This window comes from Moschus berezovskii, chromosome X, assembly GCF_049115385.1.
Source record: "Moschus berezovskii isolate FMDL1 chromosome X, NW_MosBer_1.0, whole genome shotgun sequence".
Taxonomy (NCBI): Eukaryota; Metazoa; Chordata; class Mammalia; order Artiodactyla; family Moschidae; genus Moschus; species Moschus berezovskii.
Genome location: NC_142488.1, coordinates 21,343,264 through 21,362,679, shown reverse-complemented (window position 1 = coordinate 21,362,679; position 19,416 = coordinate 21,343,264). Strand labels below are relative to the sequence as shown.

The window sequence follows — 19,416 nt, the reverse complement described above, 5'->3', positions numbered from 1 at the left end:
TGCTTCTGGGAAAGCCCAAAGAACAACATTGCCACTGTATTTCTCTTATTTATATATGTATGTGATCCTATATCTTTTTAAGCTGAAGCATCATATTCAAATTGTCACTGATCCAAACCAAAATATAAGTGACTACTAAAATCAAGACTACATTTTTCATGCATTAAAGCATCAGAGTAAGCAAAGGCACATAATAAAAGTGGTGATATAACTGACAATGATTATTAGAATTCCCACTATGTCTGGAAATTCTGAATTACATGAGTCTACAGTCAGTTGGTACTGATGGCCTCTAAAGTGAAATCTCTAATTCCAGACACTGTCCATTTCTGACCTGTTGTATAGCTACCCAGATTATGCTTCTAAAGACAAACTTCATTATCTCTACTTGCTCAAAAACGTCAGTATCTTCTATTGCCTAATGTCCAGGCTCCTTACTGGAATTCAGAGCACTCCAATATCAAACATCAACCGTTTTTTCCAGACTTCTTTTCTACTATTTCCCTTCAAATAACATTTGGACTTGCCAAACTAGACTCTTTGCTATTCTAAAAGCAATTTTCTTCCCTTTTCCCACGTCGTTTCTTCCATTTGGAATAGGTTTAAATCCATCACCATAAACTCAAATTCCAACAGTCCTTTAAGGTTCACGTATTTCCAGTATGCATCAATACATAAGTAAACAAATGCATAACAAATGAAAGCTTCCTGTGTACAGGTTAGCTTTCTTATCCAATCATACACCCTGGTAACAAGCATCAGGAAACAACTAACATGATGAGAATGGGGACTACCCATGTTGGGTTCCATGCCTTCTTTTGTTTGGTTTTGCTTTTTTTTTTTTTTACTTTATATTCTGTGCTCTGCCAAACATCATGTTCTTCCTTCCCTTTCAGTAACTGGTTTCTCTTATTAGTTTACTTACCGAGGATATTCTGTTCCCCAAAAGAAAGGCTTCTGGAGTTCTCCTGCTGGAAATCCTAGGAGAAAGACAAACAAACACGACTATAAGGGATATAGAGATTGATTTGATGATGAGTACCTGACCATGGCTTTAGCCTTGGAGTTTCAAAGGCCCATCAGAAAAGTACTCCTCATGGAGCTGGGAGCCCTCGAATAGATCCAACTGCCTCTAAGATTAATTCCACTGAGTTTGAAATCACTGCATTCCATCAGTTTCAAGGAAACCATTTTGTGTGGATACACTATGGGCTGTGAGAAGGGCTCCTTCAGACACAGCACATGAAAGAGGCCTCCAGCTGTCCTGCAGCTTCCCCTGACACAGAAAGGGCTGGCTTCATGGGTACACAACCCGTGCACTCACACAGGGCCCCGTGCAAAAGAACCTCACATTGGATTTAATACTCTGTTGTCACTGTCTGAAACACTTAACAATTTTATGTTTGAATGTGATTTTGGAAGTGGAGACCAAAGGGACAATAAAGCACGTTTGTGAGTAAAGGAGCCACGCACGACATATCTGTCCACAGTTCTGATTATGCTCTATTTGCACACAGCATACAAGATGCTCCCTGGAAGCACAGAACTCTGGTAGACCCACAACATGTGTGAATTCAGCAAGATTCAAAGCAAGCCCAAGTTAAGTATGTTATATCTAGGACTGAATAGGTGGGGGTTCTGACAGCCACAAGAGGGCTCTTTCAACTGGAACCAGAATTTGCTTTGACCACCAAAAGGCAGCAGTGGCATTCTAAGAACGTGAATAAGAATTCTATCTTATTAGATAGATAAGAATTCTATCCTACTCCTGTTACTTCACTGCATTAGGCAACTACATACACCAAAATGATGACATAAAAGGAAAGGGAAAGATAGGACTACCCCTGGTTTTTTCCCTTACAGCCCTTCCTTATTCATCAGTATACCAAAGGCAGAGATTGTTGATAGAATGCATATGTAATAAGAAATGAAATAAAACCTGCTGAATTCGTTTTATGCAGTGTTTCCTCCATCCTGACAAGAAGAAAATACATACTAGTGTATAAGCTAGAAAATACAAACTATAATTTTGGTGATTCCATAGCTCAAGTAAAAGTTCTTATATCTGTATTTGCTTTGGCATTGTACAATATAAAGATGAATGGCAAAATAATGCTGATGATTTAAATTTTTAATTTTCATTACAACTCACAGTACTAAATAGCAGATAAAAAATACTGTGACCAGTCTACAGAATGAGAGACCATGGAAGGAAGGCCAAAGCTTTCTATTGCAGCCCCTTGACAGCACTTTTTCCTGCTTTCTGAAAAGGGGGTCCCTGTTTCTTCATTTGGTACCGAGGCCCACAAATGATGTAGCTGGCCCAGGGTACAGATGAGTGGGAGAAATGCCTTGCTTTGCTTCGCCACTGCAACTCACCATTAAATTTTGTACCCTAGAGTGGATCCTAGGAGCTGCACTTACAAGTCATTACAACTGGGAATTGCAATGAATAGTAACAAAAAAACATTAGAAAGAGATACTTTCTGCAACATCCCTGCCTGTTACAGGGCTACTGCTCAAGGCTCCTAGAGACTGAAAGCTCTTTCATGAGTTCAAAGGTTTTCTCTCCCTTCTTTTCGTCTCAACAACCTGTCTACCTCCCCTCCAAGATAGGATATTATGAGTCATGAGGGCAGGAAAGCAGGTTCTTAATTTAGAAGTGAAATATTAATTTGTGCAATTCATATATATTTATTGATATTTTCTTAATAACATCATAGTTTGCAATATCAGGGTACAAAAACCATATTGTACAACAGAGATGGATCCAGCCTAGAGTCCTCTCTCTTCCTGCCGCTTTCACATAATGGAAACTGCATCTGACTCTAGAGGGGAGATGTCAAATTAATCTTCATAATTTCCACATTTTCTTAAATATCCTTGGCATCTTTACATCAAAATTCCATCCTCTTTTTGGTGATTACTTTTAGTAAGTCATTCTGACTTGGAGATATATATATATATATATATATATATACACATATGCAAATATATACCACACATATATGCAAATCACAGTGTTTGTATGAAAATTCTGTCTCATATAATATATATCATCAAAAAGCAATGATCTTTGCTAATAAGAACAGTGATCATAGACCAATGTGATTTAATTATTAAATCATGATGGCTTTCTTGCTTGGTAATGTGCCCAGCTGGCAGCATTTATGTCCACTGCCAACCCCTTTACAGGAAAGCATCTGACACCTGCCTGAGCCTCCTTTCTGCCACTGTCTCTGTTAGAGGCCCCAGACTCACCAGCCTCAGCCATCATGCTCCCCTGATCATCTGGATCTTCACAGCTTGTCAGGGCCAGGGAATCCAACACTGATCAACACAAGAATCTGATGCCCTTAGGACCGTTTAGCTGAAGTGAATGGATTAACAGTTTAAGCTGCATTTTTGGAGATGTCAACTGGCAAGAGTGACAGATCAAATTTCAAAAGGGCCAACTCAGTATCTTATCTCATAAAGTGAGTGAGTTCTATTGAGCAAAGGGAGAAGTGAAAAATAATTAAATAAAAGGAAATGGGATTTTTTTTCTTTTTCTCTCCCTTTTTAATGGGCTTTTATTATCTTTTCTTGCATATTCATTTTATCTTCTCTTCTTCCCATTTCAGCACTGCCTTGCCACCTATTTCACACTTTTCAAGATTCTTTTTCTATCTGTATATTTATGGAAGACATTCCTTACAAGGTAAATTCGTATGTGTGCATATGTATGTACACATACATACATGAACATGAGAGGAGAGAGGGAGGAAAGAGAAATTTAACTGTTGGACTGGCAAAATTTCCCTGGTGGGTCAGATGGTGAAGCGTCTGTCTACAATGCGGGAGACCTGGGTTCAATCCCTGGGTTGGGAAGATTCCCTGGAGAAGGAAATGGCAACCCAATCCAGTACTCTTGCCTAGAAAATCCCATGGACGGAGGAGCCTGGTGTAGGCTACTGTCCATGGGGTTGCAAAGAGTCGGACACAACTGAGCAACTTCACTTCTGGCAAAATTAATCAATTTAATAATAGGTAATATTGGCCAGGGTGTAGGAAGCATGTTAGTGGGAGTATAAATTGTTGCAAGCATTTTGGAAAGCAATTTAATCATCTCTTAAACCTATAAATGCCAGGTGTTCTCCAGTTTTGCCATGCATCAGAATCACCTTATTGAAATACAGATTACTGGGCCCCACCCTTAGAGTTTGTGAGTCAGTAGGTCCAGAGAGGTGGTTAGGAATTTGCATCTCTAACAAGTTCCCCTGTGAGGCTGATGCTTGGGCAACCACACTTCAAGAACCACTGCCCAATCACTGGTTCACATGCACTGCAGAGTCATGACTAAATACGTTTATTGCTACATCGCTGTAACTGAGAAAAGCGTGCAACAACCTAGATGTCCAACAGGAGGGGAATGACTTGATGATATAACCACTTTATGGACTGCTGAGCAGCAAAGGAAGAGTCAAGAGGTAGATCTCCATCTTCTAGCATGGGAAACACTCTAAGAAATGCTATTGGCATAAATCAGGGCATAGATATAGACATATAAATGCCATTTATATATTTAAAGTAACCCTCTTATCAGTTTGTATATATATGAAAATTCACATATGTATATGAATATACATATGTGTATATGTATAGAAAATGTCTATAAAATACATATCAAAGTGGTCACAGTAGTCATTTATCTCTTAGAGATCATTGGGATTTGGGATGGTGGGTGGTTAATGGGGCTTTGGTCATAAATGTAATGTTTTAAATATTGATTAATCAAAGGTAATCATCTGTAATTAAAATAAACTCTTTTAGAAATAAACATGTGTGGGGCTTCCCTCGTGGCTCAGTGGTGAAGAATTCACCTGCCAATGTAAGAGACACAGGTTCAATTCCTGATCCGGGAAGATTCCACATACCATGGAGCAACTAGGCCTATGTGCCACAACTATTGAGCCTGTGTTGTAGAGCCCAGGAACCACAACTACTGAATCCCACATGTCCTAGAGCCTGTGCTCCACAACAAGAGAAGCCATGCATCTCAACTAGAGAGTAGCCCCCACTCACTGCAACTAGAGAAAAGCCCATACAGCAAAGAAGACCTAACACAGCCAAAAATAAATTAACAAAATTTTTAAAAAAGAAATAAATGTGTGTTATAGAAAACTCTTCCAAAATTATCCAAAAACAGTTTATAGTCTACTCAGCTTACATGGCAGTAATTTTTGCTCGTACATTTGTAAATACCAGCAAATTTCTATTTCAAGCAAAAATACAGCTTGTAGTAAAATAATTTCAAACTCTAAAATTCTGACCAAAAACAAAATACTGGCATTTATATGGGCTTCCTAGGTGGTACTAGTGGTAAAGAATCCTCCTGCCAATACAGGAGATACAAAAGACATGGGTTCGATCCCTGGGTCGGGAAGATTCCCTGGAGAAGGGAATGACAACCCACTCCAGCATTCTTGCCTGGAAAGTTTCATCAGCAGAGGAGCCTGGCGGGCTACAGTCCATGGGGCCGCAAAGAGTCGGACATGGCTATGCACAGACACACATGCTATAATAACCTCTTTATCTGGTAGCAAACAATTCTCTTTCTCAAATCTACAGGTAGGAAAATCATAAGGCCTGCTTCAAGCTTTCTACTTGGTCAGCCTTCCATTTTCATTGCAGTTTCTCATAACTCTATTGATGAATACTGACTAATCTAATTGCAGTCTTAGCAAAACGGTAACAGTAAAAGGCATAGAGTACTTTTGTTTAGGACAGAACTGCAAAAGAACTGATCACATTCACTGGGTCAGGTTCAACTGCTGCTGCTGCTGCTGCTAAGCTGTCTTCAGTCGTGTCCAACTCTGTGCGACCCCATAGATGGCAGCCCACCAGGCTCCCCTGTCCCTGGGATTCTCCAGGCAAGAACACTGGAGTGGGTTGTCATTTCCTTTTCCAATGCATGAACATGAAAAGTGAAAGTGAAGTCGCTCAGTCGTGTCTGACTCTTAGCGACCCCATGGACTATAGCCTACCAGCCTCCTCCATCCATGGGATTTTCCAGGCAAGAGTACTGGAGTGGGGTGCCATTGCCTTCTCCCAGGTTCAACTAGTTGGCCTTTAAAGTCATAGTTCTGTCCTAACTTTAGCTACATCTTTCCAGGAAAAGGCAAACGCCTCAACATCTCTGGGTTCTAGTATTCATGTTATTAGTGTAAAATCATATTAATTAGTGTTTTTTAATTATAGGTAAGTACAGAGAAAAAAATTAGCCTGTTATCCTAAAGCTTAGACCCTAGAAAATAAACATATGTCCTCAGGCATAGCAAATTCAAACTACTGAGCTTTATGCAAAAACCCAAATGGACTTTTTGGCCAATGTATTATGCAGAGAGATCAAAATAAAAATTAGCGATTCCTCTTTTTTCTCTCCCCCCAACCCAGAACTTCCCACTACTATGTTTAAAACTAACTTCAGATATTTACTTAAATGTCACTTTCTCATTAAGGCTTTCCCTAGTGCTTTTTTAAAGGAGCCAAGTATTATCCTATCCCCCTCAACTGGTTTATATCTCATCATAATACCACCATCTATGGTATCTACATTTTACTTATTGTCTATAAAGTATTGTCTGTCTTTCCCCAATTGGAATGCAAGCTCCGTAACAAAAGGACTTTTATTTACTTTTACCATTCTTTCACGGCAATATCTTCAGAGCTGGAACAATGCCTGGCATGTGGTAAGCACTCTATAAATATTTGTTGAGTAAATGGAATCTGCACTTTGTGAAACTCTAAAGGGTGATGGGGATTAAACATTACGTATAAGTGGGGGTTAGCCAAAGTCTAAAACATTACACAATATTACTATCGATATGCTACTTCTTGAAGTTTCCATATTCAACACCAGAATGGGGATATGTTCCATTGTTCAAACTCTGGTTTTTGTTTACCTTCTAGATTAGGGACTCTGTTGGTTGTATTCCCCTACATTCATAGCCAAACTAGTGTAGTTTTGAGGTTTGCATATTTTTTTCCAATAAACTCTCAATCAGAAAGCAAATATTGACAAGATAAAAAGACCTGCCCAGCTCCGTGCTAATTCCATCACCCCTGTGTCCTCTTAGCCCTCCCCACCACCAAAGAATAAAAGTAGGATATTTTCCCTTTTGTGGTTAGGGCATAGGCTACAACGAGAATATCAGACAAAATACTGATATATATCAGAGTCCTTTGGGCTTAACAATATTGAACAAACTTAATCTCTTTTCCCTACATTCTTTGTATGTTTTCATGTAATTGCCACATTAAGTTCCATATCTGATATCTGTAAGTGTATGGCTCAGAAAGGTTATCATGTGGCAAGTATTTTAAAAACATTATCTTCCAAAGTTTGGTTATTTTTGGATGTGAAGTTTTTTTAAATATATTAACATTTACAAATGGTGACTATTTTAAAAATAACTATAGTCAGACTGGCACATCATTTCCTATTGTTTCCACGTTTGGTCAAATTTAACAAGATGGGAGGCCTCCAATTTTCAGTATGTGTGCATGTGAATGACTCTTTATGACCCCATGGACTATACCCCACTAGGCTTCTCTATCCATGGGATTTCCCAGGCAAGAAAACTGGGAAGGTGCCATTTCCTCCTCCAGGGGATCTTTCTAATCCAGAGATGAAACCCACGTCTCTTGCACCTCCTGCATTGGCAGGCAGATTCTTTACCAGAGCGCAACTGGGAAATCCACACACAAAAAAAAGAATAAATCCATTCAACTTTCAGGAACATAGATAAAACTAGGGATCATCAAACTAAGTGAAGAAAGCCAAAACCTACAAATGTCCTCAAAGAAACTACAACCCAGGGAAAGGAAAAAGGACGTAACTAGAAAAAAATTTCATTTTGTAAAATCTAAAGAGGAAGGTGAATTGATACCAAAGCTCTATAAAGTGCATGTTTAATTGAAATATTCTTTAAACTCAGTGGAGAAATACTGGATACATGAGAGTAGATACATACGTGTGTTGTGGAAAGGGGTTACCTATACACATGTATAGGCTAATGGGTAAAAGATTTGTAAGATCAGCGGGCGTAAGAGTTTTCAACAGTTCCCCAGTTATTTTGGTGCATCCTAGTTGTGACTCCCTGACTTAGATCAGAATAAGGATCCTCAACTCCAACTGTACATTAGAATCCTTTGGGGAGGCTTTATAAAATAAACCCATGTCCCTGCCCCAGACATATCAGGTCACGATGTCTGGGATGGAGCCCTGAATGTCAGTATGCTGATGCATACTGAGCTTATAAAAGCTCCCAGGGTGATTCTAATATGCAAACAAGTACAGAAATCTCAGTTTAGGAAAAATAAGGAGCTTCTTATATTTAACTTAACCGATGTATATAAATCAGCCCTCTTGTCTCATTCTCCTCTCTTTACTGCTCCTCAATGCAGTACTTGTAACATATGATTAGATATTTGTATTATAATTTCACAGACTATTCTTTCAAAACTGAAACTTTACATGGCTTATAAATTATGATTTTACAAAAGGACAAAAATAGTTTTAATTACAACTGCTTTGGAAAATCCAGGCTGAATTCTCACTCTAAGAGAGAATGACTGTTACATCTTATTCAGGATTAGTTCTCATAATCAGATAAGCTGGATACCATTCTTCTAGAAGCTAGGGGGCCATCAGTAGGAACATGGAAATTGCTGCAATTACAAAGCACTTTTGGTTATATTTTTTGCTGTAAAGGGATTTCATTGTCATCACTGCTAAGATTAATAGTGGATTTTTTTTTCAATTTGGCATCTTGCAGTAGTTTGGTGAATGCCAACCATCCCCTTTCCAGAAAATATCAAGTTCTAACAGCTGTGACTCATGTCAAGGGATTCAGCAAGATGCCTTGGCCATCTGCTGGCTTCCCGCAGGTAACCTCCTGCCACCATATCCATCAGCCTAGAACTGACAAGCAGAAAGCAGCTTCCAAAATCTGCCCTCCATCTTGAAACCTTCTCTTCTGGCCTTTCTCTGCTTTTTGTGCCATAATTACCTCCAGGCTGCAACAAACAGATCCTCTTCTTATTTACCAAGGTGACCAACCATCCCTGTTGGCCCAGGCTTGAAGGAGCTCCTAGGATGTGGAGCTTTCAGTGATGAAGTTGGGACAATCCCAGGCAAACCAGGACAAGTTAGCCTCCTTACCTTTACCCACCCAAATCGGACCTCTTTTGCATCTGCTCCATTTTTATAGCTCAGCAGTTATCAAACTTCACCATGTAGCAGAGGTTTGATAGTTAAAATCTTCTTAAAACATATATTGCTTGGCCCATCACCAGAGTTTTTTATTTGGGAGGTCAGGGATGGGACCAGGTAAGGTCCATTTATTACAAATGATGCTGATGCTGTTGATCCAGGGGCCACGCTTTGAGAACCACTGCTCAAGTTCAACATCTGGCAGAGAAAACACAAATTTCCTCCCACAGTGCAGCTCAGTATCTCAGATTCTACTCATGTTCCACCAGGTCATTTCACACACACAATTGCTATCCTAGATATTCAAAACTGACACTATGGGTAGTGATGTTCAGTCCAGGCCTGGGAGAACAGTAGATGCGTCAACAAATGCCTGTGTGGTGTCATTGAGCCATATCTGGGTGTGACTAACATTTTCCCCTTATCAATTAGACAAAACAAACAAAAAAACACTGAGTCTCTTTATTCATCTCCTCCAGCAGTATCTTCACAATGCCTAACTCAGTAAAAGAAAACCATCTCATCTATTGTTAGTGAAGATATAAATTGGTACCACTCTTCTCAAGAGAAGCATAACATGTATTTTAAAACTTCACAAATTGAGCATACCATTTGACTCCGCAATTTCTCCACATCTGGGAATTTACCCTAAAGAATACTCTCATATTTGACAAAGACTTAGCCACAAAATGCATCTCAGTAGTTTTCGTTGTTGTTGTTGTTTGCAATAGTAGAACAGCCTAAATGTCTATCAGTAGAAAATTAGAGAAATTAAGGCGCTTTTATTTGGTGGAATACTAGGCATGGTGACTGAGAATTCATAATAAATTTTAAAAAATATTTGTTACAAATTCCAGTGGGAAAATAAACAGTATAATTGGATGAGCTCGTGTTTAATTTCAATTTTTAAATATGGTAGAGAAACATATTGAGATTCAACAAAAGTATTAAATGTAGCTATTTTTAAATTATGATTCACTTTAAAAATATTTTAGCTTATCTAAATTTTTCTAGATTTGGCACGATAAAATACTTTTGTAATAAGGGTTAAAAACAATTTTTCTCCAAGGGAGGACAAGTGAGATTGTGACCATCATGACAGTGAGATTTCTGACTCCTTTTTCCTCTCACCATGGCTCTTTTCCAGCTTTCTGATGCTTTCCACATTCTGGCTCATATCCATGTCACTCCTAGAGCATGTTCCACTCACAGCCTGCCTCTTGAGTCAGAAAGTGAGAGTCACTCAGTTGTGTCCGACTCTTTGCGACCCCATGGACTATACAGTTCATGGAATTCTCCAGGCCAGAATACTGGAGTGGGTAGCCTTTCCCTTCTCCAGGGGATCTTCCCAAACCAGGGATCAAACCCAGGTCTCCTGCATTGCTGGCGGATTCTTTACCAGCTGAGCCACAAGGGAAGCCCTGCTGACCTTTAAAACTGTTCTGTGCTTTCTGCTAGTGGCCCTGCAGCGAAGCTGCCAGTCTTCTGTCTGGAAATAGCACGAGTCCTGCCCCATGCGTGCATGTTCAGAAGTGCACAGCAGGTGGTAAACATGTCCCTCTGGCCATGGGTCCTGGTACCCATTTCCAGGGATGCCATGAGACTACAGGGCTCCCCACGTAAAGGCACCTTGTCCCTCGGTGGCACTGCCCAGAATGTCATTCTCAGCTGCCTCCTTGGTCAGGCCCCAAGACAGGAGGCTGTATTAGGACCTCCAGAGTCTTGGACTAGACCAGGACAAGAATGTCTTAAAATAGTCATAGCAGGTGTCCCATGACCTTGCTAAGTACATCATGTGCACCATTTTGCAAACTATTTGCAGTTTGCTCATGACTTAACTTCAACACACTTAACAAAAGTTTTTAATTTCACAGTATATTTTGTGAAGAAAAACATTTTGGGGAAATAGAGCAAAATATATAACCCATAACCCACCCACCCCCAACCTTACCAGAATCCAAGGATGGAAGATCAGGAGCATAACCAAACAGCTTGCTTTCACAGACGGCACTCATCAGCGGCTGCTCCAGGCCCCACCCTTGAGTCTTCAATATTAGCACAGCCACCTGACCTTCCAATCCTCACCTCCTGGCTATCCCCACATCCAACAATATCTTGCTTCCATATCAAACAGAAACAACCCCCCACCACATGGGGAAGGGCAGAATAGCGTGATTACTCTAACATACAATTATATCATGCTTGCAACTTTGTCTGAGTGTGTTCACAGGTACCATTTCATGTAATTCTCACATTTCTTACCCAGCATCGAGCAGTGGTAGGGTGAAGACTAAGTCTGTAATGAGAGAAGCTGCATTATACTCCCAGCTGTGCTAACTGTGTGCTCTTTCACATGTGATTTGGCCTCCCTGAGCTTCAGTTTCTTCTTCTGTAAAATGGCCCACAATGCCAAGCTTAGAGACCTTCCATGAAGACTAGAGATGACACATGGTAACGTATCCAGCACAATGCTTGGCACATTAGTGGTTCTCAGTGAAGAGCAGCTGCAAAGAACAACTATACTCTCCATTTTATGGGAGTCCTTCAAAGCATCAGTGGAAAAGTTGTAAAACTACCTGTATTATCATTACACTGTTATTTGAGAACAATCTTGGGATTTAACTTATCCACTCCCTAATTCTTCTCACCACTGCCACCACCTAGGTTTACACCCTCCCCAATCTTCTCTTGAACCACTTTCCCAACCCCTAGCTGGCCTCAGTGGCCTCAGGAGCCTCAGTCTTTTCCCTCTTCAAGCCATGATCTTTGAGACTAAGACCAAGGAACTGAAACTGAATTTTCTCACCTCCCAAAGAAAACGATGTGCTGTGCTGTGCTAAGTCGCTTCAGTCGTGTCTGATTCTTTGAAACTCCATGGACTGTAGCCCGCCAAGCTCCTCTCAATGGAATTCTCCAGGAAAGAATACTGGAGTGGGGTGCCATTTTCTTCTCCAGAAAGAAAACCATACCAGTTCCCTATGGCTTGCTCCTCAATGTGGCTTCTAAAGTCCTATTTACTTCTACATTTCATCTCCCATCATGCCTTCCTCCTCGCATCTAACACATGCAGTCTGTCCCCCAGCAATTGTGACCGCCTCGCCATCCTCTGTGTGTGTTGCCTTTGTACCAACCAGTACTTCTGCATGTCTCAACCTACCTTCTTTGCCTATAGATTTCTTTTCCTTTCAAAGTCCACTCAAATGCCTTTTTCACTGTGAAGCCAGCCTTCACTCCCCTAGGTAATTACCACTGCTCTGAGCCTACCAGGATGCACTGCACACCCTTCCATTGCACACTATGATCTCTTATAAATGACTGATTACAAGTCTCTCCCAACACCTCAAAAGCAAGAACTCTTTAACAGCTAAGGTTTATTGACTACCTACTACAAACCAGTTTCTCTTCCAGGCATTTTATATGTATTACCACCTTTAATTCATGTCAATGTATGGCAAAACTAATACAGTATTGTAAAGTAATTAGCCTCCAATTAAAATGAATAAATTAAAAAAAAATCTTCACAGCCCTACAGGATAGTCACTACTATTATCTCCATTTTATAGATAATTAAACTGATGCCTAAAGATGTTAAGCAATCTGTTCAAGGTTGCAAGTTATCAGTGGCCAAGTCAGGATTCATAATCAAAGCCCACACTCTTAACCACTACACCATACAATATTATATAGACCTAGTACTGAACTCAGTACCTGGGGAGTTGTAATGTCTGTATTACTTATCTTTTGCTATATAACAAAGCATTCCCCCCAAATAGTGGCTCAAAACAATAAACATTTACTGTCTCACAGATTCTCTGGGTCAGGAATTCAGACACAGCTTATTTGGATGGTCTGTTTCAGGGTCTCTCATGAGGTTGCTGTCAGGATACCAGTGTGGGCCGCCATCATCTGAAGGTTGGCTGGACTAGAAGACAAGCTTCCAAGATGGCAGGTGCACAGGGTGCTGGTCATGGGCAAGAGGCCCTGGATCCTTTACACATGGACCTCTCTACCAGCTTCCTGAGGCCCTCATGATACGGTTGCTGGCTTCCCCCCGGGTGATCAATCCAAAAGAGCAAGCCAGAAGTCATATGTCTGTTGTGACCTAGCCTCAGAAGTCACACTCTGCCATTTCTACAGTATCCTATTAGTTACAGAGGTCAGCCTCATCTGGTGTTGGATAGACCACACAGGAGTATGACTACCAGAAAGTAAGAATCACTGCGGGGTGGGGCGATATAAATATGACATGAATCAGTAGAAAAAATTACTAAGAATTGCTCTGTCAAGATCTCTTCTAGATAATAAGAAATCTGGATTAGGTGGCCACTAGAGTGAAGCTCCAATACTTTGGCCACCTCATGCGACGAGTTGACTCACTGGAAAAGACTCTGATGCTGGGAGCGATTGGGGGTAGGAGGAGACGGGGACGACCGAGAATGAGATGGCTGGATGGCATCACCGACTCTATGGACATGAGTTTGAGTGAACTCCGGGAGTTGGTGATGGACAGGGAGGCCTGGCGTGCTGTGGTTCATGGGGTCGCTAAGAGTCGGACACGACTGAGTGACTGAACTGAACTGAACTGAACTGAGAGTTTCCTTTCTTCGAGCTCCCAAACTATGGTAGATTATTTTCAGTTCAGTTCAGTCGCTCAGTCGTGTCCAACTCTTTGCGACCCCATGAATCACAGCACGCCAGGCCTCCCTGTCCATCACCAACTCCTGGAGTTCACTCAAACTCACGTCCATAGAGTCGGTGATGCCATCCAGCCATCTCATTCTCGGTCGTCCCCGTCTCCTCCCGCCCCCAATCCTTCCCAGCATCAGAGTCTTTTCCAGTGAGTCAACTCATCGCATGAGGTGGCCAAAGTATTGGAGTTTCAAATTCTCCTCAAATACACCAAGTGGATTCAGGGATTTAATTTCATTAAAGTCCAGTAGAGGCCGCAAGTGAGTATTTGCTAACTTGGCTTCCACTTTATGGTTTCAGGCAGTCAGCAAAGCATGAGAAATTCTACCAGTCTGAAACACAGTTATTTCCTTAACAGCAAAACAAGTCTATGTTTGATTTCGGGATTAATTCTATAGTTTGATGCCAGCATAAGCCCAGCCTCTGGACAAAGGCTTATCTTCTTTAGCAGAGTATCTGTGATTAAACTGAGGCAAATAAATCCCTTGCATATAAGATAATAAAATCATTGGTTTTAGCCCTTAGGCCTTGCTTATTTTCAAACCAAGGTTTTATTTGCTTAAAATAAATGCCTAATATGATTTGAGACCTATGAAGATAAAAAAAAAACTAATACTGAAATGAGGAAATACGCAGATACACTTTGATACTGAAAACATGAAGTGAATCTTCTGCTAAACACCAGTCCATATCAGTGGAGAAGAGAACCAAATGTGAGTGGCTCCCCACCACGGCCCGGGACCACTGCCTGACTAGACCCGAAGTATTATACTTTGGAAGCTGGGGCAGCAACACACTACAAGTTTCCCTGGATCCCATCCTCTCCCAGTGCTCTCCACCTCCGACTGACAAACTGCAGCCCTCTAAAGAGCTCCACTGGAGCGCAGCCATGCTCATTTGTTTATGAATTGTCCATGGCTGCAACAGCAAAGTTAAGAATTTGCAACAGAAATCATATGGCTTCCAAAGCCAAAAGTATTTACTATCTGGTCCTTTACAGAAAATGTTTGCGATCCCTCATCTACACTTCTGGTGGCTTGGTCTGAGGTCACCTGCCATCAGCCCACATGTCTATGTATGCTATATTCTATTCTAAACATTTTAAAGGGAGAACAGAGGTATTACTATTCATGTTGAGGTATTATATACATAAAGTAAAGGCAAAATTTTATGGTATATAAAAAAATTATAATAGAACACAGTGAGGTTTTACCGAAGTATCACCTGTGCAACCACTTCCCAGATCAAGATGATGTTTCCATGCCCCCATCTCAGTCAATATCCCCCCAAACAAAGGACATCATTATTTTAATCCTATCACTTCGATCACAAATTCATTTCCCTATTCCTGAACTTCATATAAATGGAACCACGCATTGTTTCACTGGGCATTATAAGTTAGCGGCATTTTCACATACTGTAGAATGGAGCAGTTTGTTCTTTTTCATTGCTGTGCAATATTCAGTTGTATGAATATACCATAATTCATTCACCTACTCTTCTGTTGATGGAAATTAGGTTCTTTCTGGATTTTTGCTATTATGAATAAAGCTGCTATGAACATTTATTTGGTCATTCCATGTGGCATGTGGGATCTTAGTTCCCTAACCAGGGATCAAACCTGAACCCCTGCAGCAGAAGCTCAGAGTCTTAACCACTGGACTACCAGGGAAGTTTACCAAAATATTGTTTTAATGTATAAAATCTTCTGAGGACAAAAGTTCAAAATATCCCTTCCCCCAAGCTTCATATTGTATCCTGTGACTGACTGGCTATCCCAGGCATTACTGGTGGGAATGCCGGTTTTTGATATACAAAACCATGACCCTGATGATATGCTGGCACTTTTCAAATTGATCTTGTTAAATCCTATCAAAAACTCTAACCTCAACATATGGCAGATGAGGACAAGAGGGCTCAGGAAGGAGAAACACCTTGACCAAGGTCATGCAACTGAATCAGTGGTATACAAGGTCTTCTATCAAAGTTTGGTCTCCTTACTAAAAGCAGGAAGACGAGCTCTACATTTATCACAGAGTTAGGGAAGCACAAGTTTAGGCACTAACAACTTCAGCTCCTTGTCTTCCTGTTTAACCACCTTATCAGTTCAAATATAATTAAATTATGCAATAGCTCCTGAGTATAACTTCCCATACAGCAGACTTATTATTATTTCACACTATACTGTGTGTCTGAAGACACTGCTACCTAGCTTGACAAGGGTAGAAAAATAAGAAGCTATAAACACCCTGTAAAAATCTAACATTGAAAGATGACATAAGTCATAGGATTTCACATTCAGGTATGAATTTGTAAAAACAAACAAGTAAACAAAAACCCTACAGGTTTTCTATTTTCTACTCAAGTCTCTACTGCATGCAGAAGTTGACTTAAATGGCATAAATCAGAAAATGATAATGGGAACTGAGTAAAATTCTCATAAATCACGTTACTAAGTATAGCTACAACTTAGATGTGAAACCCAATTAAACAGATGGCCACATGCTGTCAGAATCGGCCCCTAATCAATAAAGATGTTCATTTTAGAAAATCACCTCAATTTTCCACTTCTTCAGTGGAGCAAAAAGAAGGCAGTTGGGGGTTGGGGGGGGGCGTCCCAGGAAACCCAGTGGGGAAATGCATAAGAAGGAACTCCACCTGTCTTAATTTGTAGTCCAGAAAATAAGAAAGAGGAGAGAGAAAAAAAGTTACCCATAGGACTCCTTGTCATCTTGCCTGAGAATGTAATTTACAATGAGAGCAAGCACTGGTCATTAGGAAAATAGAAACAGCTTGAATCTCTTAATTAAAATACTGCTTCAAATTGTCCATTCCAAACCTCCTCTGCTCCTGAGCTTCGTGAAACCACTCGGTTACCCTGAAATGGCTGCTTCTTCAGTAAACCTCTGATAAGATCAGCTCTTCCCAGATAAAAAAATAAGGTTGAACAGGGATGAATCCTGGAGGCAAAAATAGTATTAGGCATACTTAAATCCCCCAAAGAGCAGTAACCATTCACTGACATTGGAAAGTGAATGTGGAAATACTGGTGAAGAATCTATCTCAATGCTTTTTCTGGCATAAGAACTGATCTATTACATTCACTAGAATGGTGAAAATTCTGTCTACCAATGCCAAGAAGTGATGAAAATGAGAACTGGTGAAAACACTCTGTACTTTGGAACACTCACTGTGGAAAACATTGGGTGTTACCTGGTAAAGTTGAGTATTTGCACAGCAATTCCACTCAATCATAGTATATACCTGAAACACTTGTTTCAGGGAATATGTATGAGAATATTCAGAGCAACACTGTTTAGAACAGTGAAAAGCTAGGAAAAGGGAAACTCATAGCTCTATAGAACGGATATGTAATCTAGGGTACAGTCACACAATGGAATGTTACACAGCAGTGAAAATGAAAGTCCTACCTGCCACATGCTACCTGGATGAATCTTAAAAATAAACGCTGAAAGAAAATCATAGTTGCTTAAGATTGCATGCAATATAATCCCATTTTATTATGCTAAAAATAACTAAAAATAAACAATATATTGCTTAGGGATATGTAAATGGCTTCAAATTTCTTTAAAAACAGAAATGATAAACACAAAAATCAGAACAGTGGGGAATAAGAAAGGGATGGAGAGGAACATAGACAGATGCAATGACATCAGGAATGCTCTGGTTCTTGGATGTGTGGTGGGTTCATAAACATTATTTATTATATGTTTTCTTGTATACTTTATAACTTTCTGTGTTCTAGCATGTTACATATATTGTTTCCCATGTACCTAGTAAAACATTTTCTTTAAAAATAGATAATTCAAAGAATTTTCTATCACCCAATCAGTTAATCCAAATGATATAATTCATATTATATAAACAAAACCCATATTATTATAAATAGTAGCTATAATTACTATCTCGGAGAAGGCAATGGCAAGCCACTCCAGTACTATTGCCTAGAAAATCCCATGGATGGAGGAGCCTGGTAGGCTGCAGTCCGTGGGGTCGCTAAGGGTCGGACACGACTGAGCGACTTCACTTTCACTTTTCACTTTCACACATTGGAGAAGGAAATGGCAACCCACTCCAGTGTTCTTGCCTGGAGAATCCCAGGGACAGGGGAGCCTGGTGGGCTTCTGTCTGTGGGGTCACACAGAGTCGGACACGACTGAAGTGACTTAGCAGCAGCAGCAGCATAATTACTATCTAAAATGTAAGTGCCCATGTAACACATGCAGCTTAGCTCTCAACTCCGAGCTATAGCAAAGCATCGTGTTGTATATTTTAAATATACACAATTTTTATTTGTCAATTATACTGCAATAAAGCTGGGGGCGGGGGAAGAAAGCAATGGCGTCTTCATAGTAATAATACACCTCCAGCTAACATACCAGTTCCAGTTCTGTAGACACTGTCGTTCCCCAAAGTGGCCACATGAGGGCGACGCTAAAAAGGTGTGCCTGCTGGGAGTGGGCTATTCTCTCTGGTCAGGGAGTCTTGTCAGAATGCCAGAGGACCTGCCACAAGTGGCCGGCCAGGAGGCCTCAATGAGAAGGTGGCATTCAAGCAAGGATTTGAAGAAAGATTTGATCTGTGCAAACCATGCAGATCACTTGGGGAGATTTTCCAAGGCAAAGAGAATCCTGAGTACAAATGCCTGGAAGGAAGAATATTTTGTGGTCCAGGAATAGGAAGGAGGCCAGTGTGGCTGAAACAGAGGGGGGACAAAGGCAGCATGATAACAGGCCTCAGTAACAGTCCCCAGGTCAAGTAATATGGCTTGTATTCTGTGTAAGATGGGATGCTAATAATGGGTTTTGAGCAAAGGAGGGACATGAGACAATTGTAAAAACCATTAAAATGGCTACAACGTTATATTTAGACTAGATCAAAGGGAGATGAGTTCAGAAGCAGGGAGGTGAGTGAGGAGGGTAGTAGAGGGATCCCGGGGGAAACAGCAGGGGCGATCAAGGGTAGCAAGTCCTCATAAATTCCATCACCTGCATTCACCAAACAGCAAAGAGACAGGCTTAAACCCATGGGGTTAGATGTGCACTTAAAATCATGGGATTAGATGTACACACCATACAAGCAAGGGCATGTGGAGACCAGAAGAGGTGCAAGGGGGGTGAAAAGCCAGCAAGGGCATCAGCGGGAACAGCCTGCCCTCCCACAACAGCTCACTGCCAACCTGCACTCGGTGTCTAGCATTTTTGTCAATGTCTTCATACTTTTACTACACATGGATGGACCTGTGGACAATATATAGAACTGTTCTGCACGCTTTTCAACTCTTTTTTTATGATGTCTTCCTCCATGTACTCTCCCAAGTTCTTTTTTGCACACACACACACACACACACCCTATTATTTGTGAACTTCATCCACGTCACTCTGGTCACTCACTGTGCACTGCTGCATGGCATGCCCTTGTGTGAACATGACACATTTCATTTATTTTCT

General features: G+C 40.7%; 1 protein-coding gene across 1 annotated transcript in view; it reads right to left on the bottom strand.

The window, feature by feature from the left end:
• Positions 1-19,416, bottom strand: part of PHEX (phosphate regulating endopeptidase X-linked) — a 218,853-nt gene that overhangs the window by 25,917 nt on the left and 173,520 nt on the right. The window contains exon 16 of the mRNA XM_055393675.2: positions 926-980. Within this exon, the coding sequence (XP_055249650.1) occupies positions 926-980 (55 nt within the window). The remainder of the gene's footprint in view (positions 1-925; positions 981-19,416) is intronic.